The sequence below is a fragment of the Alosa alosa genome, chromosome 11 (genome assembly GCF_017589495.1).
Source record: "Alosa alosa isolate M-15738 ecotype Scorff River chromosome 11, AALO_Geno_1.1, whole genome shotgun sequence".
Classification (NCBI taxonomy): domain Eukaryota; kingdom Metazoa; phylum Chordata; class Actinopteri; order Clupeiformes; family Clupeidae; genus Alosa; species Alosa alosa.
The window spans coordinates 35174537-35202002 of record NC_063199.1 but is presented as its reverse complement, the minus strand read 5'-3'; the positions used below and the strand labels follow the sequence as shown (position 1 = coordinate 35202002).

Below are 27466 nucleotides of genomic sequence, written 5' to 3'. Positions count from 1 at the left end.
ATTTTTGATGGTCACAAGTTTACTTCATTAGTGTTTATTTTTTGATTATTAGAGTGTTTTTCATTTAAAGGCTTGACCGTACTTATTCAGAAGAGCATTTAGTGCTCCCCAATCCCAGCGTTCACATTGCATGTTTGTTTGTAATGGATGCAACCGCGAGATACGCTTGTCATAGGCGCCGATACCGTGGGTGCTCCGTCTCTCGGGCACCCACTGAAAACATTGAGCACCCATGTGTCCCAGCTAAATTTACATTCATTTAATGTACACCAGAAATACATTCAAAGTGAAATGCCTGAACGAGCATTAGATCAGTGCTCTCAGTAGAGTCTCTCTCTGTCCTACGGAATCCACAAACGAGCGCTGACCAAAGATATTCAGGGAATCGGTATGAATGCTGAAGCGGAACAGCAGCAACAGGCCGTGAGAGCGCAGAGAGGCGCGCACACACAGGCGGAGTGGGGGAAATCAATTCAGCACATTTCCTGGTCGGGGGCACGTAGGCTAAGCAACCCTTCCTGCCTGATCAATGGGCAGAAATTATTCACCAGTGCTGGGAGCACAACACATCCCACAGGCCTTTAAACATGTACACCAGCTTTCACACTTCACTAGCTCACCACAAGGGCTCTCTCTCTTGTTCCTCCTCCCTCCCTCCCTCTCTCCCTCTGATGCCAGTCTGTTCTTCCTCCAATTGAGAGAGAGAGCATGTGAGAGACAGAGAGACAGAAAGAAAGAGGGGGGTGCCTCACCTTCTCGAAGAGCAGGTCACTGAGGGACTGGGCGAACTCTCCGTCCTCCATCAAAAGGAAGTGCCGCAGGGCCTCAAAGTGCCTCTCCACACACAGCTCCACAAAAAAGTAATCCACGACAGCCTTGTTGACCAGAGACACACTGCTCGTGGAGAGGAGAGAGAGGAGACACAGGCAAACCAAAGGGTGATACATGAGCTGAATACCATACTATCTAGATCAACATGAGCTGAATACCGTACACTCTAGATATCAACATGAGCTGAATACTGTACAATCTAGATATCTGTGGGTTTAGGAAGTTCTACTCGGACACACACACACACACACACAAACACAGTATATCCACATCTACACACACACACACACACACACACACACACACACCACAGTATAATTATCAACTGAGCATAGAAACCAGCATAGACACACAGGTGCACACCGCACACACACACACCGGGGCTCGCGGCCTGATTCATGATCTGAGCATAGAAACCATTCATCATCTGAGTGCGTGATTCATCATCTTACGACATGACTCACGCGTGATTCATCATCTTACGACGCGTGATTCATCATCTTACGACACGTGTGATTCATCATCTTACGACATGATTCACGCGTGATTCATCATCTTACGACACGCGTGATTCATCATCTTACGACAAGTGTGATTCATCATCTTACGACAAGTGTGATTCATCATCTTACGACGCGTGATTCATCATCTTACGACATGATTCATCGCGTGATTTAATCATGATTCATTCATCATCTTCGACACTTGATTCGCGGCGTGGCCGATTCGGGGCTCTTCGACGTGTGATTCATCATCTTGCGACAGGGCTCATCGCGACACGGTGTGATTCATCATCTTACGACAGAATTCTTCGCGCGGCGTGATTAATCATCTTGCCAAACCGCAGCGTGATTCATGAACTCACGACATGACTCGCGCGTGATTCATCATCTTCACGACGACTGCGTGTGATTCATCATCTTTAGCGATTCATCATCACGCGTGATTGATTCGGGGCGTGATTCATCATCTTACGACACGCGTGATTCATCATCTTACGACAAGTGTGATTCATCATCTTACGACAAGTGTGATTCATCATCTTACGACAAGTGTGATTCCTCATCTTACGACAGGGCTAACGCGTGATTCATCATCTTACGACACGTGTGATTCATCATCTTACGACATGATTCACGCGTGATTCATCATCTTACGACGGGGCTCACGTGTGATTCATCATCTTACGACAGGGCTCACGCGTGATTCATCATCTTACGACGGAACTCGCATGTGATTCATCATCTTACGACGGAACTCACGCGTGATTCATCATCTTCTGACGGAATTCTCACGGCTCATCGTGCGTGTGATTCATCATCTTCTGACGGAACTACGCGACGATGATTCATGATCGGAACTCCGCAGCGTGATTTCATCTTCTGACGGGCGGCTTCGAACTTAGCGGGGATTCATGATCTTACGACGGGGCTCACACTTGATTCATGAAACTTTCGTATCACTCCAATTCCAGTTTAAGAATATGGCTACGTTTATACATGGCTGGCTATTTTTATAAACGGACATTGCACCCTCTCCGTTTTCAAAAATAACATTGTGCACACCTGTCAGTTTTCAGAGAAGTTTCTCTGTGCCGTCAAGAGCATGCCAAACCCCCGTTTCTCCCAGTTGACACGACAGCACATAACCAGCGTTATCAGAAATCTCCACTTTGGTCGGAGTTTTTAGAAATAATCGTTTTCTGTGATAAAAACAGGGTTTTCGTGTAAATGAGAGGCCAAACCGCAGGGAAATATCTGCGTCTTTCCTTTGTGTAAACATGTTTGTTGATAAATGTGGTGGCTGGAAAGTCCTCGCCCCTAGAATTTAGCCTATAGCTATCCCCTAAGTCATTCAAATGTGTCAACAGGCTACATTACGGCAAGTAGGCTACAAATGTGCAGGAAATGTCTTGGGTCCAAGATATTCCATGAATTCAACTCTTCAACTTTACAATCCTCTGCCAATTTATTGCTGCACCGTGCTATGCCACCTCAAAAACGGGCGTACACGAGTTGAGACTTGACGTGAGATTGGAGCGTAACCACCGCTCACGTTCAGATTGATAAATGCCATTTGCTTTGTGTGGAAATGAGCCTGGGCCTACGCCTGTCCTAAGCCTGTCTTATGTTGTACGCACGTTTAATAAATGAGGGCCACAATACACGTACACACACAGTATATCCACATCCATACACACACGCACACACACACAGAATGGAATTTAGGTTGCTCAATACATGTAAATCACACTCTTTCACACGCACACACACACAGAAGCGGCGACTCACTGAGTGATGAGAGGCGTGGTAACGGAGTGTTTCATCAGCACCGGTAGGGACACCATCTCGCTGAGCCGCACGGCTGTGGTGTCGGTGGCCCTGTGGAGGGAGGGGTCCATGGGGAAGCCGTAGGGCCCCCGCACCACCTGCTGCAACAGCAGGGTGTCCGGGACAGCCGCTGGGGTGGGTAGGGGGGTACACTAATCAATTTCAGCTCAGACTGTACAACACAAGCCTCTGGTCAGCAACACTCTACTGCACCAGACAGCCATCAGTGCAACACTCTATGGTCAACCCCATCAGCTAGCTCTTATTCACACTCTATGGTCAACCCCGTCAGCTCTTACAGTATTTACACTCTATGGTCAACCCCATTAGCTCTTATTAACACTCTATGGTCAACCCCATCAGCTCTTATTTACACTCTATGGTCAACCCCATCAGCTCTTATTTACACTCTATGGTCAACCCCATCGGCTAACTCTTATTTACACTCTATGGTCGGCCAACCCCTGTGGTCGTCGGCTCTTATTTACACTCTATAGTCAACCCCATTAGCTCTAACTCTTATTTACACTCTATGGTCAGCCCCCCTCCAGCTCTTCAGCCCCATGGGCTCTTATTTACACTCTATGGTCAACCCCATCAGCTCTTATTTACACTCTATGGTCAACCCCATCAGCTCTTATTTACACTCTATGGTCAACCCAGTCAGCTCTTACAGTATTTACACTCTATGGTCAACCCAGTCAGCTCTTACAGTATTTACACTCTATGGTCAACCCCATCAGCTCTTATTTACATGTGCCGAGATATTACCAGCCAGCAGAATGTCACAGAAACCACATCAGACGTTTAGACTTCAGTGATTGGCCACATCATAGCAGCACTCTACGGCTACAGCCAATCAGCTCCATTCTCATATCTTTCTGATGACAGTGTATCTATCGAGTCACACTGGACAAGTCGCCATGGTCAGTCAGCACTCACTCATGAGGTTGTAGGTGTCCTCGTACTGCTCCACCTGGTACTGGGAGGCCAGGGACAGCAGGTAGTGGTCCTCAGGGCTTTCGCCAGGGGAGAGGCCCAGGCCCTGAGCCCATGCAGTCAGCCCTTCATCCAGAAAGGCAGGGAGGCCAAGGAGCCCGTAGGGAGAGTCTACCACGAGAGTCACAGAGTCAGTACACTGATCGCACGCATCAAATAAGCATTATTTCACAAATTAACCACTTCCTGAGTTAACCAATACTTTACAACGATCACAAGCATACAAGGTATGTACAAAAAAAATCACAGCCTATGACTACATATTTTCACTATAGAGAATGTCCACCTCACCTGGGTTGGTGAGCAGGTCAGTTGAAGGCTGAGGGGCATCTCCGTCCCCCTTGAGTGAGGGGTCCGTCTGTAGTGCGCTGCCAGGCTTGGGGCCCTTCACCACACAGCCCATTCCCAGAGCGGAGTCGGACGAGTGGCCGTGGGCACTGCCCGGTAGAGGGGCCAGTTGGGGCTGAACGCCCGACACCACACAGCCCACGGCCAGGATGGAGTCGGACGAGTGGCCGTGGGCACTGCCCGGTAGAGGGCCATTTGGGGGAGCACCGCCCACAGCCCGCGGCCAGGATGGTCGGACGGTGGCGGGGACTGAGGAGGGGGCCAGTTGGGGCTGAACGCCCGACACCACACAGCCCACGGCCAGGATGGAGTCGGACGAGTGGCCGTGGGCACTGCCCGGTAGAGGGGCCAGTTGGGGCTGAACGCCCGACACCACACAGCCCACTGTGAGGGTGGAGTCCGAGGAGTGGCCGTGGGCACTGTCACGCAGAGAGAGAACACTGATCAGTTTTGCTTTAAGGTCTTCAGAGGGGGCTTTGCCTTAGATTCTAATGCTGAACGCCAACTAAGACTTTGAGAAGTTCACTAGGTTCCATTGTCTGAAAAACACCCAAAACTAATACATTTCTAAAGCTATTCTCCACATTATGGATGGTGTTTTGGTTTTTGAAATTTTCACTCCATCTCAAAATGGATCACTTGGTCATCTTGGATGCTGATCATGGATCACTGTTCTCCAAACATGCATAACTCAGCTTAACCTTTATATGGGCACACCTGGACAAAGAATTTAGCCTTCACTGGACTTTTTTTTTAAACCAGGGACATATAAAGGGCCTGCGATTGGCATAAAAAAGAAGCATTAAATTCCAATGACACCATGTCCATTTCAATTGTGGGGGTTAGAAAAGTATTCTTTTGGGATGTTTTTCAACCAGGGGGGCCTGGTGACCTTCTCAAAGTAAACGGTAACATTAAAGCAAGAGGCTACACTGAGATTCTGGAGGAAAAGATCAGCCAGTGTGCCAAGAGACCTGCCCCAATAGGCATAATTGGTATTTGGAAAAAAAAAAAAAAAAAACCATTGCATTTTCAGAAATAGACGTTTTTTTTGTATTATTCTTTAACACTTACGTGGCCCTCCAATCAGATGATGTTGGCAGAAGTGGCCCCCAGCTCATTTGAGTTTGAGACCCCTGCTCTAAACTGTAGAACTCTACACTGTAGAACTCTACACCATACCTCTACACTGTAGAACTCTACACCATACCTTTCTACCACCATACCTTTCTACACCTACTGCATGTAGAGACTCTACACCATATACCAGTGTTTCCCCTGTGTATTCATCCAGCTTAAAAATTCAAAAGCCACTGCAAAAAAGTACACTAATTAAAAAAAAAATAGCCATGAAAGTGAACTTCAGGAACAGCTGCCGATTAGTTCAGGTTTCATGTCAACAAATAATAGTAGGCTAACGTTGGAAGGCAGTCAGGGATTCCACAGGAGATCACGGCTTTGTTTGTGTTTATGTTTAAGTTTTTATTAGCAGGCTTAATTTTGTGCAAAAAACGTAGCCTACATTATGTTAACCAAGGAACCAAATTAAACATGACAGCGAGATGGCTTCGCCCTACCTTCAGTAGCCTATTCCCAGATAAATCCCGCATTATTTTTGGTTTTGTTTGTGATACAGGCAATGCTTTCAAGCCCTGTGTTGCTAACATACCTAGGCTGTGAAACTAAGGTCTAGCTAGCCTATTGGTGGGTTTAATTGAATTTGAGTAATAGGATACATAAGCATTTACATCTGAGATAGTTTGTAATTTCTGTAGAGCTCATCAAAATTATAGATATGATACAAGACACTTATCTGCTATAATCCAAGTGAATTTTCTTCAAATTTTTGACCATTTATTTTACCAAATGACATGGGAAACATAATTAATTTCATCCACATATTCTTATGCACCATGCACAACAAAACGCTACTAAGTTAGCTTAAAACCCGTGAGAATCAAAGCCAGCGCCACGGGCGTCCTGGCATTAAAGTGACAGGCATTCAATTCGACTTGCACAGCACCAATACAGTGTAATGGCATGAAAGAGAAGTCTATATAGTTTATAGTGCTGTGCAAAAGTTAAGACACCCATGCTGAAATTGACTAAAGGGAGGAATAAAAACATTTTGCCTTTTGTCTTAATTAAAAAAATAGGACATCAATTATTTTTAATGCATCATGTATCGTAAATAAATACATTATATATAAATGTCTTAACTGTATATTCTAAATAGTAATAGTTTGTACAGTGGCCTACAGTGTACAGTTGTACAGTGGCTAATACTAATAATGTAAATGAAAAAGGTGAAAGAAAAACATGAATAATCCTGTTCAAGTACTGCAATAATCATGCTTGTGTTGATGGTTATGTCATAATTTGTAACTCAATCTGTCCATTTCTTTCACAAAATCCACCAGAAGTCACAATTTAAGGAGTCATTTTTTATAATGTTTTTTTTTTTTGGGGCTTCCCTCGATCAACAGCACCGCTGCTGGAAAAAATTCTAGGGGAAACACTGCCTCTACAACTCTACACCATAGAACTCTACACCAGGGGTCTCCAACCTTTTTGGGAATGAGGGCTACCTGAAGACCCAAAATCATATGGAGGGCTACTCATTTGAAACAAACATACCCTCACCCCTTTTTTTGCCTGGGGTAGTCCTCCTAAATAATAGGCCTATGTGATTTTTACTTTTAAATCAATTATCAATATTGTGCAGGCCTATACGTCTTTATATATTAAGCAACTGTATTTTCAAATTTAATATCAATAACCTATGCAACACTACCAACATTTTTGTTCAGTTTGTTCATTTCAAAGTTTGCATGGGGAATCTAATCTATTTTTTTGTTTTTTTTTTACCTCTACAACTCTACCCCATACCTCTACACTGTAGAACTCTACCCCATACCTCTACACTGTAGAACTCTACCCCATACCTCTACAACTCTACACTCTACCCCATACCTCTACAACTCTACACCATACCTCTACACTGTAGAACTCTACCTCTACACTGTAGAACTCTACACCATACCTCTACACTGTAGAACTCTACACCATACCTCTACACTGTAGAACTCTACACCATACCTCTACACTGTGGGACTCTCCCCTACCTCTAGAAGCTCTACACCATGCCTCTACACTGTAGAGACTCTCTACACCTGTAGAATTTTCACACTCTACACCTATACCTCTGCCTCTACACAACTCTACACCATACCTCTACACTGTAGAACTCTACCTCTACACTGTAGAACTCTACACCATGCACCATCTCTATCTTTCTGCCTCTACACCAGAATCACACCATACTCTACCTCTGCACTGTGACTGAGACTCTACACTCTAGCCTCTACACTGTGAACTTACAACTCTACACCATACCTCTACACTGTAGAACTCTACACCATACCTCTACACCATACCTCTACACTGTACACCTACCTCTACACTGTAGAACTCTACACCATACCTCTACAACTCTACACCATACCTCTACACTGTAGAACTTGCCTCACCTTACTACCTTCTACACTGTAGGACTACAGGTTAATTTTTACTGTGATACATGCCAGTGGGGGGCTGGAAGATGGTTCCCCACCGTGCCGATGCCCAGTCTTGGGGAGGCCGGGAGCGCTGCGGGAGAGAGCTGCTCTGGCGCCCGACCACCAGGCAGCCCACCTGAAGAGTGGAGTCCGAGGCGTGGCCGTGCTTGCTCCAGCGGGGTTGCGAGGGGGTCACCTCCGACATGAAGCCACCCACCTGCAGGTTGGCGTCCGAGGCGTGCCCATGGACACTCTGGGAGGGAAGTGGGGCAACAATCTCAGACACGTTCTCGCCCACCTTGATGTGGCCATGAGAGGCATGACCGTGAATGCTAGGGAGGGGCGGTGGGTCACCTCCAGCGTTCCTCTCCCTACCCTTATAGCAGGCGGGAGGCGTGTCCGTGAATGTTTGGTGTAGGGAGAGAACTTTGGACCTCAGACACATTCTCCCCGACCCTTATATGGGCATCGGAGGAGTGGCCATGATGACTAGGGGATGCGCGAGTGTCCGTCACACCTGAAATGTTTTCGCCGACCTTAATGTGAGTGTCTGAGGGATGTCCATGCGTGGGTCCAGCAGAACCCTCAGCGGTAGCAGCCCGAGACAAAGGCGTCTCAGACTGCTGACCTTGTCTAATGTCCCCAGCCACAGTACTGGGCTCTGGTGCGGATTCTGGCAAAGGCGAGGGTGCTAGGACAGCCTGCCGAGTCCCTCCAGTCACCTGTGGCTGTGCTCTGCGGTCCCCCGTCTCACAGTCAGTCCCAACTGACACGCTCAGACTGGAGGCCTCCTGGGGCTGAGGAACAGCAGCGGTCAGTCCATCTGTCTCTGCCGTGTGCCCGGGGAGTCCTGGGGTTGGCCGTCCTGCCTGCAGAGCTGTGTCTGTCTGCTCGTCCGCCCGCCTGCCTTCCTCCTCCTCCTGGCCGGCCTCAGATGTGGCGTCCTCCTCCTTGAGGCGGATGTGTGCGAGGCAGGTGGCGCCCCAGCAGAGGGAGGGACGGGCGTGGATGCCCTGCTCCAGCGGGAAGAGGGGGGCTGAAGTCGTGGTCGGCCTTGTGAGGAGAAGGAGAAGGAAGAGGGGGAGGAGTGGAAGCAGAGGCTGCTGGGAGATCCGAGCCGATGTCCTGCGGCGCTCGCTCCACGTGCTGGCTGTTCGCCTGCACGTCCGAAGGGAAGTCTCTGCCGTCCATCTTGTTTTCCGGCACAAGCACGCTGGCGACCGCCGCTGAAGTGGCCGAGCCCGAGATGGAGGCGGATCGTGGGGAGGACGAGGACGAGTGGTGGAGGAGAGCGACACCCCGCTGGCTCCGATCTGCTGCGCCTGTGGCTCGGCGCCCAGGGACTCCTGCGCACAAGAGAGCCGGTTTTGACACCACCCACACGCACAGGCGGTGTTGACTGCATGGACGCTACACTAACAGGAGCTTGCATGCTGTGGGCAAAATTAATTTAAAAAAAGAAGCAAAATGAATCATCTACAGACCTGAGCTGTTTGCGGAGCTGCTAGTCCCGGTCTTGGAAGCGCTTCGAGGTTCGGCCCTGGTTGCCCAAGAGGATATTTCTCTAGGAGGCCCTGCGTGAGACAGAGAGACATTACAATTAACAGAAGACAACAGCTGCTACAACCGCATTACAACAGCAATACTGCACCAGGAAGCAGATGGCACAGTTACAACCACTGTTATTACCTTGGCAGCTATAACAAGGGCCCCCATTAATTAAGACAATCCCATGTTTATGGTTCATTCCAATTACATGAAAATATACCACAGTCGCTGTTATTATTAGCCTTCAACTGACAACCAGCCCATGACCGCTGTTATTTTCTTGGTTCGAGTTAATTCAGCAGAAGCTGAACAAATGCGTTGCAGTGGAGGTTTGAGGCTGGACCTGGATGCTTTGCTGGTCCTGCTGGAGGAAGTGGGCTCTCTGCTCGTCCAGCCTCATCCTCTGCACCCGCCACACGGCCTTCCACTCGCGCCTGGCCGCCTCCTCCGACAGACGGCTGTACTGGGCAATCAACTCCTTCCTGTGGACCAAAGCAACAAAAGAGCTACACAAACATGGGATTTGGGTGCGGCATGGTCACTGGCTAAATGTGTAGGGTGAGAGACCCGTCAACCAGTCACCTGTTTGACAGTTCAGCTAAACTGGCTCTTCTGTACCAACTTAGATTTATTATGCAGATCTTTTTTTAAGCAGCAGCATTCCGCACCAGTGGTGTCACCACATAATTACTACATCTCAGCTCCACCTCTCTTGGGTGTGACACCTACTCCTGCCACCTCCTGTCGCTCTACTGATGGCTGAGGTTTTTAACAACAAAAAAGTATAATTCTAGCTAATATGAATGAGAACATCCACACAGAAACTACGATAATGACATGAAGAATGATTGCTTTCAGAGCAATATTGAGAACGATGGGGTGGTGTGGTGTGTCTGGGGGTGGTGTGGTGTGTCTGGGGTGGTGAGGTGTGGGGTGGTGTGGGGTGTCTGGGGTGGTGTGGTGTGGTGTGTGGGGGTGTGGGGTGGTGTGTGTGTGGGGTGTGTTTGGTGCTTGTCTGGGGTGGTGCAGGGGTGGTGCATGGGGTGGTGTGGTGTGTCTGGGGTGGTGCATGGGTGGTGCAGGGGCGGTGCATGGGTGGTGCATGGGGTGGGGTGGTGCATGGGTGGTGCAGGGGTGGTGCATGGGGTGCATGGGTGGTGCAGGGGCGGTGCATGGGTGGTGCATGGGGTGGTGCATGGGGTGGTGTGGTGTGTCTGGGGTAGTGCATGGGTGGTGCATGGGTGGTGCAGGGGTGGTGCGGTGCATGGGACCCACCTGGCCCTCTGCTCCAGCTGCTCCTCCAGGGCCTGCAGTCTCTTCTCACGGTCCCTCAGCTCACGGGCGAAACCGAAGTCGTCTTCCTTCTCCTTCCTCCTGGCGCTGCTCCGCCACTGAAACGGAGCAGCACAGTAGTCCAGCATCACTGACACCATGATACCAAACAGGGCTTGGCTAGGGGGGGGGGGGGGGGGGCTGAGGGTTGAGGGTTTTACAGGGGGTAAAAGAGCAGGCTGAGGCTTTCAGTGAGATAAGCAGGTGGGACTTTAAGAGACCAACAGTAAAGGAGGAGGGGGGGGGGGGGGCACGGCAGGGAGAGAGAGGAGAGATAGGAGGGAGGGAGGGAGGGGGTGAGATGGATGAAGGTGAGAAGCGACAGATGAAACCCCAGCATGAGAATGGCACCCCCTCCACACACACACACACGCACACACACACACACACACGCACGCACACGCACACACGCGCACACACACACACACACACTCTCGCTCCCTCATTCTTTCACATCCCCCTCCCCTCTTCTTTCTCACTAACACCTCCAGTCTCGCTCTCCGCCACTCCACACGTCACACACACACACACAATCCACACGCTCACACACACACGCTCACCTCCTGTTCCAACTCCAGTTGCTGCTTCAGCTCCTCAAAGCGTTCCCTCTTCTTGGCCTCCTCTGCCAAGCGCTGCGACACCATCCGACCTGCAGGGGGAGACAGAGAGTCAAGGTGGGGTAAGAGATGTGTGTGTGTGTGTGTGTGTGTGTGTGTGTGAGTGGCTGTAGAGTGGGGTGGGGGGTGGATGGGGGCTCAGAGACGCCAGAGATTCATTTTTCATTTCTTTCTGCGTCTCCCCCTCATCATGGCAGGGGATATATGAGGGTTGCAAAATCAATTTGCAATCAATTGCAATTTGAAACTGGGCACAGAGACGGTTTTGAAAAACAAACAGCTTTTATACAGCCGGAGCAATTTCTTTAAAAGGGTCAAGGCCATGCGAGACCATTGGGCATTTATTAACATACATAAACACATGCAATTTAGGAACCTCCATTATTCCATCAGTCCACCTAGAGTCATTTATTGCACAGTAAATTAACAGTTCCGTGAAGCAATGCATTCATCTTTCTCTCTTCTCTAGTACTTCAGTATATGCTGGAGAACAACTCAAAAGCTTTGACTTCGCTACCTTATTTGAGATTTCCCTCTCAATCATTTGAAATATATTAGTCACTGAGGGACTTGTTTATAGTACTTCCTTTACTCCAACTGTGAAAGGCACTCTATTCAACCTCCCGTTTCAGATCCAGACAGCACAGGAGAACCCACAAAGACCCCCCACACACACACACACACACACACACACACACACACACACACGAGACCAGCCACATACACACACACAGGGCTAAAGTCCTCACAAATCTCCCGTGGTGAGACTGCCAGGGCGCAGCTGCGACGGCAGCCAGGTTCAGCAGCTCGGCGAGTCTTTAGGAGTCTTACCTCGGATGCTGTCCAGCGTCTTGGCCGTCGACTCCCTGACCTGATGGATGAGCTCCTGCCGCGCCTGCTCTGTGCGTAGAGTCTGTCAGGGCCAGAGGGGGGGGGGGGGTAGACCCCGATTAGGGCCTTTGGATCAACACCTCTTAATAGCTCCTATCTGTCTTTTATGTTGTTAGTATGTAGTTAGTGCTCATGCATTAGGACACTCGGGAGAGGGAGTAAGCTAGTTAGTGCTCATGCATTAGGACACTCAGGAGAGGGAGTGAGCTAGTTAGTGCTCATGCATTAGGACACTCGGGAGAGGGAGTAAGCTAGTTAGTGCTCATGCATTAGGACACTCAGGAGAGAGGTTAGTGAGCTAGGTTGAGAGGGAGTGCTCACATGCATTGCAGGACACTCATTAGGACACTCAGGAGTACAAGAGGGGAGTAAGCTAGTTAGTGCTCATGCATTAGGACACTCAGGAGAGGGAGTAAGCTAGTTAGTGCTCATGCATTAGGACACTCAGGAGAGGGAGTGAGCTAGTTAGTGCTCATGCATTAGGACACTCATTAGGACACTCAGGAGTACAAGAGGGAGTAAGCTAGTTAGTGATCATGCATTAGGACACTCAGGAGAGAGAGTAAGCTAGTTAGTGCTCATGCATTAGGACACTCAGGAGAGGGAGTAAGCTAGTTAGTGCTCATGCATTAGGACACTCAGGAGAGGGAGTGAGATAGTTAGTGATCATGCATTAGGACACTCAGGAGAGGGAGTGAGCTAGTTAGTGATCATGCTTTAGGACACTCATAACATATTTGAAGTTTGGTGTTCCTTGAGCCTAAACTGGCCCGATGCATCACTGCTAAAGCTTCTGCCATCTGTGATAGTGGAGCTAATCTTTCACCAGCGGGGGCAGAAACGGCAGAGGTAGTTTACCTGCTCTTCCCTGCTGATGGCGCTGTGCTTGGCGATGCGCTCCATGCGCCCCCGGTAGATGGCGCAGTCGCGCTCGATCTCCTCCACCTCCTGGAGCGAGAAGGTGACAGAGATGCGAGGCACGGGCAGCTCCGACCAACAGATGTAGTGCTGCAGTGAGGAGGAGAACAAGCTAACAGATGTAGCGCTGCAGTGAGGAGGAGAACAAGCTAACAGATGTGTATATATATATATATATATATATATATGTACATATACTTTTTTGATCCCGTGAGGGAAATTTGGTCTCTGCATTTAACCCAAATCGGTGAATTAGTGAAACACAAACAGCACACAGTGTACACACAGTGAGGTGGAAGCACACACTAATCCCGGCAGTGAGCTGCCTGCTACGGGCGGTGCTCGGGGAGCAGTGAGGGGTTAGGTGCCTTAATGCTCAAGGGCACTTCAGCCGCGGCCCACTGGTCAGGGCTCGAACAGGGGGAGAACAAGCTAACAGATGTAGCGCTGCAGTGAGGAGGAGAACAAGCTAACAAGCTAACAGATGTAGTGCTGCAGTAAGAACAAGCTAACAGATGTAGTGCTGCAGTAAGAACAAGCTAACAGATGTAGCGCTGCAGTGAGGGGGAGAACAAGCTAACAGATGTAGCGCTGCAGTGAGAACAAGCTAACAGATGTAGCGCTGCAGTGAGAACAAACTAACAGATGTGGCTGCAGTGAGTAACAGATGTAACTGCAGTGAGACAAGCTTAACAGATGTAGCACTGCAGAACAAGCTAACAGATGTAGCGCTGCAGTGAGAACAAGCTAACAGATGTAGCGCTGCAGTGAGAACAAGCTAACAGATGTAGCACTGCAGTGAGAACAAGCTAACAGATGTAGCACTGCAGTGAGAACAAGCTAACAGATGTAGCGCTGCAGTGAGGGGGAGAACAAGCTAACAGATGTACTGCTGCAGCGAGGGGGAAAACAAGCTAACAGATGTAGCGCTGCAGTGAGAACAAGCTAACAGATGTAGCGCTGCAGTGAGGGGGAGAACAAGCTAATGAGAACCTTTGGCGAATGACAACTTTTGGTTGTACGGAAAATTTTAATTCTAAGCGACTTCCTAACACAATGAGCCACACATTTAATCAGTATGTGTTACTGAGCTCTAGAATAGTCAGTTGACCTCCATCAACAGATGGAGAGTTATTTGCAGCTATTTTCTCATCATGGCATTTGCACTAAAATACTGATTCCGGATGGCAGGGTAAGAGGTTGGCATCTAGTGAGCCACAAAGGAGAAACTAGCCAAGCAGACCTGAGGACAGCAGATCTTCAACAGATTGATGGTCTTCCCACAGACGTACACGTCGTTGGCGATGTGCCTCAAGAAGACTGGAACGCAGTCCTCAACGTTGTTTGAGATCAGAGTGTAGCCCTGAGTCCAGAAATGCTTGTCTATATTGGGAAGCAGGAAGAAAAGGAGCATAAAGCACTAAAACACCACTATTACGCTTTCACAGTTAAACCAAGATTTCAAAAATCACCCAACTCCTTGACTTGGCTTTAAACCTTATCTGAGACAGCAGTCCCAGCTTCATCAGAAATCCAACGTGTAGGTTTATTTATTTATTTATTTTTGTTCTAGTCATTCAATTTTTCAAAAATTCTACCCAGCCAAGTCTTGCTCATGCAAAACCAAACTGGTAAGGAGTGAATATCAGCTCTGAGACTGAGTCAGTGTGTGGCACGATGCGCATGCTCACCTATGTGGCTCAGGTAGTGTGTGTGTGTGTGTGTGTGTGTGTGTATGTGGCTCAAGGTAGTATGTAATGTGTGGGTGTGTGTGTGTGTGTGTGTAGTGTGTGCTCAGCTAGAGTAGTAGCTGTGTGTGTAATATTATTATTGTAATAGTAGCTAAAATTATGAGTGTGTGTGTGTAAAACTCAAAGGTAATGTGTGTGTGTGTAATAATAATGCTAAGTGTGTGTAGTATGTGTGTGTGAAAGCTCAAGGTAGTGTATGTGTGTGTGTGTGTGTAGCTAAGAGTAGGTAATGTGTGTGTGTGTGTGTGGCTCAGGTAGGTGTGTGTGTGTGTGTGTGTGTGTGTGGCTCAGGTAGTGTGTGTGTGTGTGTGTGTGTGTGTGGCTAAGGTAATGTGTGTGTGTGTGTGTGTGGCTCAGGTAGTGTGTGTGTGTGTGTGTGTGTGTGTGTGTGTGGCTAAGGTAGTGTGTGTGTGTGTGTGTGCTCAGGTAGTGTGTGTGTGTGTTGGCTAAGGTAGTGTGTGTGTGGCTCAGGTAATGTGTGTGTGTGTAGTGTGTGTGTGGCTCAGGTAGTGTGTGTGTGGCTCAGGTAATGTGTGTGTGTGTGGCTCAGGTAATGTGTGTGTAGTGTGTGTGTGTGTGTGGCTCAGGTAGGTGTGTGTGTGTGGCTGTAGTGTGTGTGTGTGGCTCAGGTAGTGTGTGTGTGTGTGTGTGTGTGTGTGTGGCTCAGGTAGTGGCTCAGGTAGTGTGTGTGTGTGTGTGTGTAGTGTGTGTGTGTGTGGCTAAGGTAGTGTGTGTGTGTGTGTGTGGCTCAGGTAGGTAATGTGTGTGTGTGTGGCTCAGGTAGTGTGTGTGTGTGTGGCTCAGGTAGTGTGTGTGTGTGTGTGGCTCAGGTAGTGTGTGTGTGTGGCTAAGGTAATGTGCTGATAGTGTGACAAGCTCCAGGTAATGTGTCTGTGTGTTTTAGCTAGGTAGTGTGTCTAAGGTAGGTAATGTGTGAAAGCTGTGTGTGTGTGTGGCTAAGGTAGTGTGTGTGTGTGTGGCTAAGGTAACAAGGTAATAGTGTGTGCTGTAATGTGTGTGTGCTTCTAAGGTAAGGTATTATTGTGTGTGTATTGGCCTAAGGTAGTGTGTGCTGTGTGTGTAGCTGTGTGTGTGTGTGTGTGTGTGTGTAAGGCTGTGTGTGTGTAGCTAAGAGTATTAGTGTGTGTGTGTGTGTGTGTGTGTGTGTAGCAGGTGTGTGTGTGTGTGTATTATTCCGGTATTGTGTGTGTGGCTAATGAGTAGTAATGTGTGTGTGGCTGGTGTGTGTGTGTAATAGCTCAAATTAGTGTGTGTGTGTGCTCAGGTGTGTGTGTGTGTGTGTGTGTGTGTGTGTGGCTCAAAGTGCTGTGTGTGTGGCTAAGGTAGTGTGTGTGTGTGGCTAAGGGTAGCTCAGGTAGATGTGTGTGGCTCCAGGTGTGTGTGTGCTCAAGGTAGTGTGTGTGTATTAATATTTGTGGAAGCAGGGTAATGTGTGTGTGGCTCAGGTAATGTGTGTGTGTGTGTGGCTAAGGTAGTGTGTGTGGCTCAGGTAATGTGTGTGTGGCTAAGGTGTGTGTGTGTGTGTGTGTGGCTAAGGTAGTGTGTGTGTCAGCTAAGCTCCAGAGTAGGTAATGTGTGTGTGTGTGTGTGTGTGGCTGTGTGTGTGGCTAAGGTAGTGTGTGTGTGTGTGTGGCTAAGGTAGCGTGTGTGTGTGTGGCTAAGGTAATGTGTGTGTGTGTTAAGGTGTGTGTGTGTGTGTGTGTGTGTGTGTGGCTAAGGTAGTGTGTGTGTGTGTGGCTCAGGTAGTGTGTGTGTGTGGCTCAGGTAGGAAGTGTGTGTGTGTGTGTGTGTGTGTGGCTGGTGTGTGTGTGTGTGTGTGTGTGGCTAAGGTAGTGTGTGTGGCTCAGGTAGTGTGTGTGTGTGTGGCTAACAAGTGTGTGTGTAGCAGCTAAAATGGCGATATTAATATTATAGGTAATGTGTGTGTGTGTGTGGCTAAAGGTAGTGTCGTGTGTGTAGTGTGTGTGTTGTGTGTGCGTGTGTGTGTGTGTGTGTGTGTGTGTGTAAGCTAAAATTGTGTGTGTGGTAATGTGTGTGCTCTGTGTGTGTGAGTAATATTGTGTGTGTGTGTGTGGCTCAGGTAATGTGTGTGTGTGTGTGTGGCTCAAGGTATTAGTGTGTGTGTGGCTCAAGGTAGTGTGTGTGTGTGTGTGTATTTACTCCAAGGTAATGTGTGTGTGTGTGTCGTAGGAGCTCAGAGCAGGTGTGTGTGTGTGTGGCCAAGCTCCGATGTGTGATGTGTGTAATAATGGCAAGCTGTGTGAGTAAGGTAATGTGTGTGTGTGTGTGTGTGTGTAAGTGTGTGTGTGTGTAATGTGTGTGTGTGTGTGTGTGTGTGTGTGTGTGGCTCAGGTAGTGTGTGTGTGTGTGGGGCTCAGGTAGTGTGTGTGTGTGTGTGGGGCTCAGGTAGTGTGTGTGTGTGTGGGGCTCAGGTGTGTGTGTGTGTGTGTGTGTGGCTCAGGTGGTGTGGTGGTGCACACGCTCACCTCTGTGGCCCAGGTAGTCCTCTTTCACCTGGATCATGAACTCCCCGTACACATCTCTGAAAGCATACTGTACGCAGTCTGGTCCTGAAATCTGCGCACACACACACACACACACCTGATCAGGCTCTGAACACACACAAACACACAGTCAGGCTTACCACCACACACCACTGATCGAACACACACACACAATCGAACAAACACAGAGCACACACACCACCAGTCAGACCACACACACAGACACCACGGATCGGTTTACACACGCACGATCAGACACACATCACACATACACCACAGTCGAACGCCTGGTCGGACTTGCACGCACGCACCACCAGTCGGACTCGAGACGCACGCACACTTTCAGTCACCTGCGCTCACACCACCGGTCGACTTTACACACACACCACAGTCAGACACACACCATACAATACACAAAACACAACACACCTTGGCATGCACAATATCTTATGCTTTCATATCTCTGATAACATAGGTCATAGATAATGTAAATCATAAATACAATTTACTAAACAGCCCAGACCTATACTTAACTATTATCTGCAGTATAAATCAATTCTAATTTAAAATATTATCAATCCTCATGTCTGATACATACTTATGTGACTAAATTAGAAAATACATTTAATTAAATCCTTGTGACGTGTGATGTGAATTTCCAGATGATGCTCCATAGCAATCACATGTCTACAAACAAAACTAATGTTGGTCTACAGGCCCCAAATGCTCATTAGCCCTTGTGATCCATGTGGAGCGTGGGGATGCTGAGGGTTGGGGATGCTGAGGATGCTGAGGATGCTGAGGATGCTGAGGTTTGTGATTCATGTGGAGCGTGGGGATGCTGAGGGTTGGGGATGCTGAGGGTTGGGGATGCTGAGGGTGCACGAGGATTGGGGATGCTGAGGGATGCTGGGGAGGGATTGAGGGTTGGGGATGGGGATGCTGAGGTTTAGGATACTGGGGGACTGAGGATTGTTAGGGATGATACTGATGGGTGCTGAGGAGGGGATCACTAGGGATGCTGAGGATGCTGAGGTTAGAGATACTGTTAAGGGATGCTGAGGGTTGGGGATGCTGAGGGTTGGGGATGCTGAGGGTTGGGGATGCTGAGGATGCTGAGGATGCTGAGGGTTGGGTGAGGGGAGGATGCTGAGGTTAGGGGATACTGAGATGCCAAGATGCACTGAGGTTAAGGGATGCTGAGGGTTGGGGATGCTGAGGATGCTGCTGAGGGATGCTGAGGGGATGCTGAGGATGCTGAGGGTTGGGGATGCTGAGGGTTGGGGATGCTGAGGATGCTGAGGGTTGGGGATGCTGAGGATGCTGAGGGTGCTGTGGGTTGGGAGGACGGGGACTAACCGAGTGTAGGGCTCACAGCTGGTCTTCAGCAGAGACAGCAGCACGGGGTAGTTCTCATTGCTGCAGTTGCTCTGCGCCTCGTTGTACAGGTACGAGAGCAACTTGACTCCCTGCGGAGGGAAAGGAGGAGGACAGGCTTCATTACACACACATGGACACACACACAGACACACACACACACAAACAAACAGCCACACACACACACAAACAGACACACAGACACACACACATCAACACACACAAACAGCCACACAGGCACAAACAGACAAACAGACACACAAACAGACACACAAACAGAGACACAAACAGAGACACAAACAGACACACAGAGACACAAACAGACACACAGACAGACACACATCAACACACACAAACAGCCACACAGGCACAAACAGACAAACAGACACACAAACAGACACACAAACAGAGACACAAACAGACACACAGAGACACAAACAGACACACAGACATCATCACACACAAGGGCTGAATTTCTAAAATTAGAATATAAATCGAATATATAAAAAAAGTAATATTATTCAAATTTGGAAATTACTATTCGAGATGTGTGGTTTTTGTGGGTTTTTTATGTGTTGGCTAACAAAGCGAATATGTGGCAATGCTTTTGTCCGATCTAATGCACAATGAAATCCTAAATATGGCAGAGAAAGCGATGCACCCGGAAATCACCACTCCTGACCATTTCAGCGTGTGTGGAACATGTTTTTGGATTTCCATCAGAAAAGCGGAAAAATAACAATTAGCCTAACAGTGTATTAAGTAATCTGCAGAATAATGTAGCTTGGCGAGCAGCGTGAGTGCACATCCGATAACGCTACACCCTCACAGAGCTGGGTAGGTAAAACAGTCCGAGGACAAGGAGCGGCGCGCCTTAAAGCAGGCAAGAGTTAGGTTTTTACCTCCCTCCTCTAGTCTATGTCTGAATTGCTTTTTGTCACTTCTCTGATGAGCATAATGGTTCATGGACTTTCCCCAATCAGGAAATACTTGCTAATTTGGCGTCATCAAACATAGGAGCATTCAATAAAGTGGTAGTGGTATGGAAGCGTTCAAGTTAGATAATAAGTTGGTAGACTGAGCTTTTTGTTCAATATAACAAGTTCAACTCTTGGCGTTTATATGGTGGCATTGGCAACACATACCCTGGTTTATACAGTGGATAGAGATGCATCGTGAAAGAAATAGTAATAATAGGCAAAATTTGAGCATTAAATATTCAAATATAATTAAATTATTAAAATATTAATGAATGAAAACCGAGATTGGGTTATGGAACACAATTGACATCCTCAACACACACACAGACACACAAACAGCCAAACACACAAACAGACACACATACACAAACAGACACACACATACACAAACAGACACACACACACACACAGACACACACACACACACACAAAAAACAGAAATGCACACAGGCACACTCGTGCCCCCACGAACATATCCTCATCCATACAAACACACTCAGATACAGATACATCCTCATCCACACACACACACCCTCATCCAAACAAACACACACACACACACACATCCTCATCCACACACACATCCTCATCACACACACACACACACACACACACATCCTCATCCACACACACACACACACACACACACACCCCTCATCCACACACAAACACAAATCCTCATCCACACACACACACACACACACAAATCCTCATCCACACACACACACACACACACACACACATCCTCATCCACACAAACACAAATCCTCACACACATATCCTCATCCTCACAAACACACACACACACATATCCTCATACTCACAAACACACACACACATCTTCATCCACACAAACACACACACATCCTCATCCACACACACACACACACACATCCTCAATCCACACAAACACACACATCCTCATCCAAACAAACAAACACAAATCCTCATCCACACAAACACACACATCCTCATCCAAACAAACACACACACACACACACACACATCCTCATCCACACACACACAATCCTCATCCTCACATCCACACAACACACACACATCCTCATCCACACACACACACACACACACACAAATCCTCATCCACACACACACAAATCCTCATCCACACACACACACACACACACACCCAAATCCTCATCCACACACACACACACACACACACCCAAATCCCTCATCCACACACACACACACACACACCCATCCTCATCCACACACACACACACACACACCCATCCATCCACACACACACACACACACACACACACACCCCTCATCCACACACACACACACACACACACCCCTCACACACACACCACACACACACCCTCATCCACACACACATCCTCATCCACACAAACCCAAATCTTAATCCACACACACACATCCACACCCACACACACACACACACACATCCTCATCCACACAAACACAAATCCTCATCCACACACACACACACACACACACACACACACACACACAAAACAAATCCCATTAAGAATTCACATAGTGCAACACAGCTACTCTGCATCTGTGTGTGCATCTTCATGACCTCACAAAGGGATAATTAGAATAGAACACAGTGCGTCTTCTGTTCTCACCACAGGGAAGGCTGGCTGGACCCCACTGGACTCTCCATCCACACAGCACAGCTCTGACAGGTACCTGCGATAGCACACCAGTGCAGCAGTCAGTCACAGTCAAGCAGGCACTCAATGCCCCCCTCTCCAGGGCAGCATGTCTACATTCATCACACTATAGTCTACCACTAACGAGGTGTGTGACACAAATACCCCCCATCCACACATCCCTCCTTCCCTCCCCACCCCTATCCACACCCTCCCTCCCATCCACACATTCCATCCCTCCCTCCCTCGCCCCACACCCTATCACACACACCATCCCTCCCTCCCTCACCTTAGCTGGCGTCCGAGCTTGCGGAACAGGAAGCTGATAGTGAGCAGGCTGAGTGTGGGGGGCGTGCTCAGGACACAGGCTCTGTAATAGTGGAGGTATCGCCTCAGACCCCCCGTGAAGGCCTAGTCCAGAAACAGACCCATAAACATATCCATTAGTATGATCTCAGCAACGAGGGACAGCGTGAGTAGAGGACCAGATCCTGACCAAATAGCTTGCTAAGCAGCACAGTTTTACTGGACAAACAACAGGACATACATTTGATGCAAACATTTTGTGTAAGCAGAATTAGTCAGGATTGTGTATCATTGCGTCACTCATAACATATTGGTCGAAATGACAGCCCTCTAGATAATGAAGTTGCAAATCCAAATCCCAGTCCGACAGAGGAGATTTAACAGGAGTTGTATCCATACAAGATTATGGTGCATGTTGGCCAGGAAGGACGAAGTACAATATTAATCTTTCTCGGATTTAAAAAGAGGAGATTGCATGCTTGCCTGACCCAAATGCTACATTTCATGTACAGGGTTCCTACTCATTTTGCATTTCAAAATTCCATACTTTTTCCATACTCAAATTTCCAAACTTCTCGGTAGATTTTTCTGACCATATTTTCGACATTGCGGCCACTTCTGGTTTGGGATAACTCGGTGAAAACAAAGGTATGGACAACTGAAGTGAATTAAAAAATGACACTTAATATTCGTCCATTTAGCTGGGTCATTTTTAGTTGTATCTTAGTTCTATCATAGTTGTATCTTGACGATGGGGACTGACAGTTAAGCTACACAACAGTAGGAATGGTTCATTATGACCTGAGTGAAGTGATTAGTACTGCAGATGCAATAGTCTGGAAACACAAATATTCCTCCATACCCTTGTTTCTTTTTTCCATACTTATCCAGACCTGGAAATTACTAAAATCAAATTCCATACTTTTTCCAGGTTTTCCATACTGCGTAGGAACCCTGCATGTATCATGTTGACGACATGAACAGAGTGCAGAATGCAGCAGATGTGTAGCCTGCTTCACATGTTTCTGACCTCTAATGTAAGCTCCACCTACGCTAGTGACATCTCTTCTAGAGCTCCACCTACGCTAGTGACATCTTTTCTAGAGCATAATCAGTATGGGGCTAGTGAGATCTCCTCTAGAGCATAATCAGTATGGGGCTAGTGAGATCTCTAGAGCATAATCAGTTTGGAGCTAGTGACATCAATTAATTTAATTGGGCTGTCACCATTCACCCGAAAACTACATGAACTCAACTAAATGATTTTTTCGAAATCATTGCAAATTAGTTAAATATTAAACTCTATGTTGACTGTGCAAGGTCAAACAGCCAATTATGGTCGAAAGCCACTGCCGTTCTGCAATCGCGAGAATATGATTCTTTGAAGACATCGAAACTTCAGTTTTCTGCTGTTCTTAAAATCTGGCTTCAAAGATAGAGTTAGAGTCAAGTTTATTTAATCTATTTAGATTGAAATGACAGTGCTTAATCCGGCCCTTATTGCACAAAACAATTAAATCACAGTCAAAAATAACACAGGATCACATACATTCCCAGGATGTACTAAACTGCTTATTGAACTGTGATATTGCAAGCATAAAAGACAGGGAACACTGCTTGTGCAAGCTGCAGGGGGCCTCAGTCTATCGCTACGCAATAACAAAGGCATGTGTGTGTGGTGACATTTAGCAGTGTTACCTGGAAGACAAGGCCGCGCTTGTGGGTGCTCTGAAGAGAGAAGTGGCTGAGGCGCAGGTAGTGTGTGCCGTAGAGTGCCAGCTCCCCCAACAGCCGTGACACACTCTCCGGAGACGCCCCCGACAGACACACTCCGGGGCGCACGTCAAACTGCACACAGTCCTGGATAACGGAACAAACAAGCACAACAACACATATGCTGACAGATGGATGTGGTCTGACTCAAAATGGTCTGAAAGGAAAAGCTTGAATCATGTCTGTGCATTTGGTTTTGTTTGACTGTGGATAATCCTAGCCAGGCGCGTTAGTTCAAGAGTTCACGCACTGGTATCCAAAAACAACCCACACTCCATTTGTTTTCACACAAATGTGTTTGTAAAAATGTATTTAATTGTGCTTACATAACTGAATTAGTTGAGCATCATGAATGCTAAGGCCACTGATACAATGTTCAGGGAGACAAAGCATAAAGCAAAGTTGAGTGTTATATGACTCAACACACCACAATATCTAGTAAATATGAATGCAATTGGGCATTTAGCATCCCATCTCTATCTCTCTCACATCAACAGACGCACGCAGATGGACCTCAGGTGCGAGTTACCTTATTGAGGGGGAACGTGGTGGAGGCCACTCCGATCAGCACGTTGAGGACATCCTTCACTAGCGGAGTCTGAGAGCCCAGAGGCAGAGGCAGCAGAGGGGAGGGGGTGGAGCTCACCAGCCTCATCTCCCCCTCCCACAGCCGGTAGAGCTGGTCGAAGGCCACCCTGCCTCCCTCGGACAGGTATGGCGCCACCTTCTGGCCCGGAGGACTAAAAGCAGATAGGAGTGTGTGATTACTGTAACTTCTTTTCTACCCACAAATTCAGGAGGAATCAGGCTACTGAGAGAGAGAAATCATAAAACTAAGTCAAATGACTAGCATTATGTATTATGACTAGCTGATCAAATGACTAGCATTATGTATTATGACTAGCTGATCAAATGACTAGCATTATGTATTATGACTAGCTGATCAAATGTATTATGTATTCAAAATAAATGCAGCATGGTGAGAAATATCGGTCTATTATTCATTGCAATGCCTCCACACAACATTGCCTGATCAAATCCAAACTACCATTTCTACTTTTCAGTTGGCTATTCTTGCATTTATTTCACTTCACACTAAAGCAGGAGAATCTCATTATGGAAGGCCAATCCCATGTCTCAATGTAACAGCGCTGTCTAATCTTACCAGCCTATACGCTCCCAGCAGCGGCGCCTCCCAGGCTCAAAGCAGCGCAAGGCCTCCCACATGTCCACCTCCGGGCTGGTGCTGGGCTCCGACTGGGAGTCTGGCGTCAGGTTAGAAGCTGACTGGAAGCCCTCGTCCTCAGACTGGTCCAACCATGGAGGAACCTAAGGAGGGAAGAAGCGAGCGGGGGCTGGTTATTGAGGCATTTCTCTCAAAAAGGCCTGCAGGCCAGTGGAGGGATCTGGCAGTCCCCTACCCTGATAGCCAGGCCGGTTACATCTGCGTTGCTGGGCACAGGAGGCAGGTCCAGCTTGACGTCCAGGTCTGAGGTGCGGGAGTGCTGCAGGGCTCCAAACAGCGACAGCCTGGTGTCTCTCTCAAAGCGCTCCTCCACCTCTGAGCTCTGCCGTAAGGCCAGAAGTCCGGTCCCCGGTGGGGCGTCCATCAGTGCCACCGAGCTGCAGAGACCCCCTAGATTGCTCCACTCCTCCCCGCAGACCAGTGCCCAGGCCCTGGCCTCCAGCCTCTGGAGCTCCTCGCTCTGGTAGCCGCCCAGAGGAGTCCTGCGCAGCACTGGCCGCTCACGCCGCATGTAGTCCCTGCTGAAGGAAGTGGGCGGCGGGGGCACCGAGCCAGCCAGCTGCACCAGGAGCTCCAGCATGGAGTCCAACTCAGCCAAGCCAGAGGCAGGACCGTCCTGTAGCCTCCCAAGCAGCTCCTCCAGTCGCTCGGCATCCTCCGGGCAACCAGTCACCCGTAGGTCAAAGGAAATCATGAGCATTTTGTTCCTGGGAGGAGTGGAGGCCAGAGGGCTGGGAGGTTTGGGTGAACTCTCCTGGAAAAGTCTAGACAGCAGAGCGCCATAGGCCCGCCTGCGGAGAGCGCGCCGCACCCCCTCTCGAGAAATACCGCCCAGGGCACGTCGTTTCCATGACACTCCGGTCAAGCTGCTGTCACACAGCGCCCCGAGCAGGTCCGTGATGCTGCTACTGCAGCTGTTGTCGATGTGTTGGCAGCTTGACATTGTAGTGAGAGTCAGGCTACGAGTATCAATGCAACTGCACAGAAAACTGTGGAAAAACACACATGTAGGTTAGCATTACTTGCGCTCTGTTAAACTCTAATATTTTCCTTTTATGGGACTCCTCAATACATGCTTTAGAAAGGCAAATGTCAATCTTATTGTCACGACAACAAGTCATTAACGTTAGCTCAAATGTGCCTCAACACGAACATATAAGAAGAAAAAAGCATATTATATAACCATTCTGAGTGGGCACTTCATTTTTGTACAAACACACTAAGCTAGTTCGCTAACCGGGGTAGTTTCAAACAGAATGTTGACATTAGCTGGATGGTTAGCTAGGTTCATTCAACGGTATACTCAGAGTTTAATCTGACAAAACATAACCGGTTGTCTTAGCATCTAGCTCTACAACAGACGCCAATATGAAAATGTTCAGCACTAACTATTATGGCTAATAAGTACATACATGCTAGCTGATATTCAGGGATGCTCTGACAGTCAATTGTCATATGCACGTACAGGCTAACTTGCTACCTCTGCCGTGTTCAATGTTTTAGCTAACAGTCGCCAAAAGCTAACGTTTTACCTGGCTAGGGGACCAGTATTCTTGCAGTTTCTCGGTTTATCGCGTGTAGATGCATCTTAATCTAAAACGTGACTAAGTGGCACTATATAAATATTTCCGATAACGTTACTTGCAGTGATAGAACCAATAGCTTTTTATCCATGTATGATCCCTAAGTGCCTCCTTGACTCACTTAACTGCTGCCCACCACTCACTGAATTCAATAAACCCGCCTATTTGCACAAGTTATTGGCCAGAACGTACGATCCACTAGTTTCATTGGTCAGGTGGATGTGCCTACTTGCGTGACAACTTCCGGCAACAAAGCCCGCGCTGTTGTAGGACCGGTCAGGACTTATTGTACGCTATTTTAAATAGGAATTCTTCCAAATTTCTCATGAAACCTACATTAAACATTACTAGTCATTCTGTTAAAGTAGCCTATGCGGGTATTCATCTCAATCCATTAACCCATGGGTGACATCGGTGAGGTGCAATGCTCATGATCCAAAATCAATGAATTGGGAACGATACAAATGTAGCCTAAACATAATAGCCTACTTAGCCTATTTATAAGTATTTCTGTTGAAGTATGACATCCATATCCAAAGCAGTAGGCCTATTCTCAAATTTGTTCGCTAGGCCTCCATTTATTAACTTGACATTACAAGTTTACATATTAGACTCACAACCTTTAGAAACTCTACTAGCCTATTTCAGGTCAACTGAAAACCACTGCTGTTTTGAAGTGCAATGTAGGCCTACTCCAGATACAAGTTTTGTCCCATAATGCAGTTATTTGTTGTAAGGGAACAGCCTATTTGCAATATTTGATATTTGTGTTGAACGTGTGATTAAAGGCATTTACAGTGGACATTTCTGTCTTGTACGCTATTATTATTATTTATTTCTTGTACAGCTATTATTATTATTAAGTTTACACAAGGGTAGATGTAGCACTGTAGCAGTGTACATTAGTA

The 27466-nt window shown here is 47.8% G+C and overlaps 1 protein-coding gene across 1 annotated transcript in view; it reads right to left on the bottom strand.

Moving 5' to 3' along the window:
- Nucleotides 1–26688, bottom strand: part of tubgcp6 (tubulin, gamma complex associated protein 6) — a 33082-nt gene extending 6394 nt beyond the window's left edge. Inside the window, 22 exon segments of the mRNA XM_048256182.1 lie at nt 753–894; nt 3123–3291; nt 4104–4271; nt 4452–4927; nt 8149–8454; nt 8456–9411; nt 9550–9639; nt 9957–10095; nt 10889–11004; nt 11506–11594; nt 12394–12475; nt 13312–13461; nt 14615–14754; nt 17630–17720; nt 18490–19116; nt 21624–21687; nt 21940–22061; nt 23655–23816; nt 24259–24469; nt 24895–25058; nt 25151–25964; nt 26508–26688. Of these exon segments, the coding sequence (XP_048112139.1) occupies nt 753–894; nt 3123–3291; nt 4104–4271; nt 4452–4927; nt 8149–8454; nt 8456–9411; nt 9550–9639; nt 9957–10095; nt 10889–11004; nt 11506–11594; nt 12394–12475; nt 13312–13461; nt 14615–14754; nt 17630–17720; nt 18490–19116; nt 21624–21687; nt 21940–22061; nt 23655–23816; nt 24259–24469; nt 24895–25058; nt 25151–25918 (5232 nt within the window). The 5' untranslated portion in view covers nt 25919–25964; nt 26508–26688.
- Between the last annotated feature and the right edge of the window lie 778 nt (nt 26689–27466).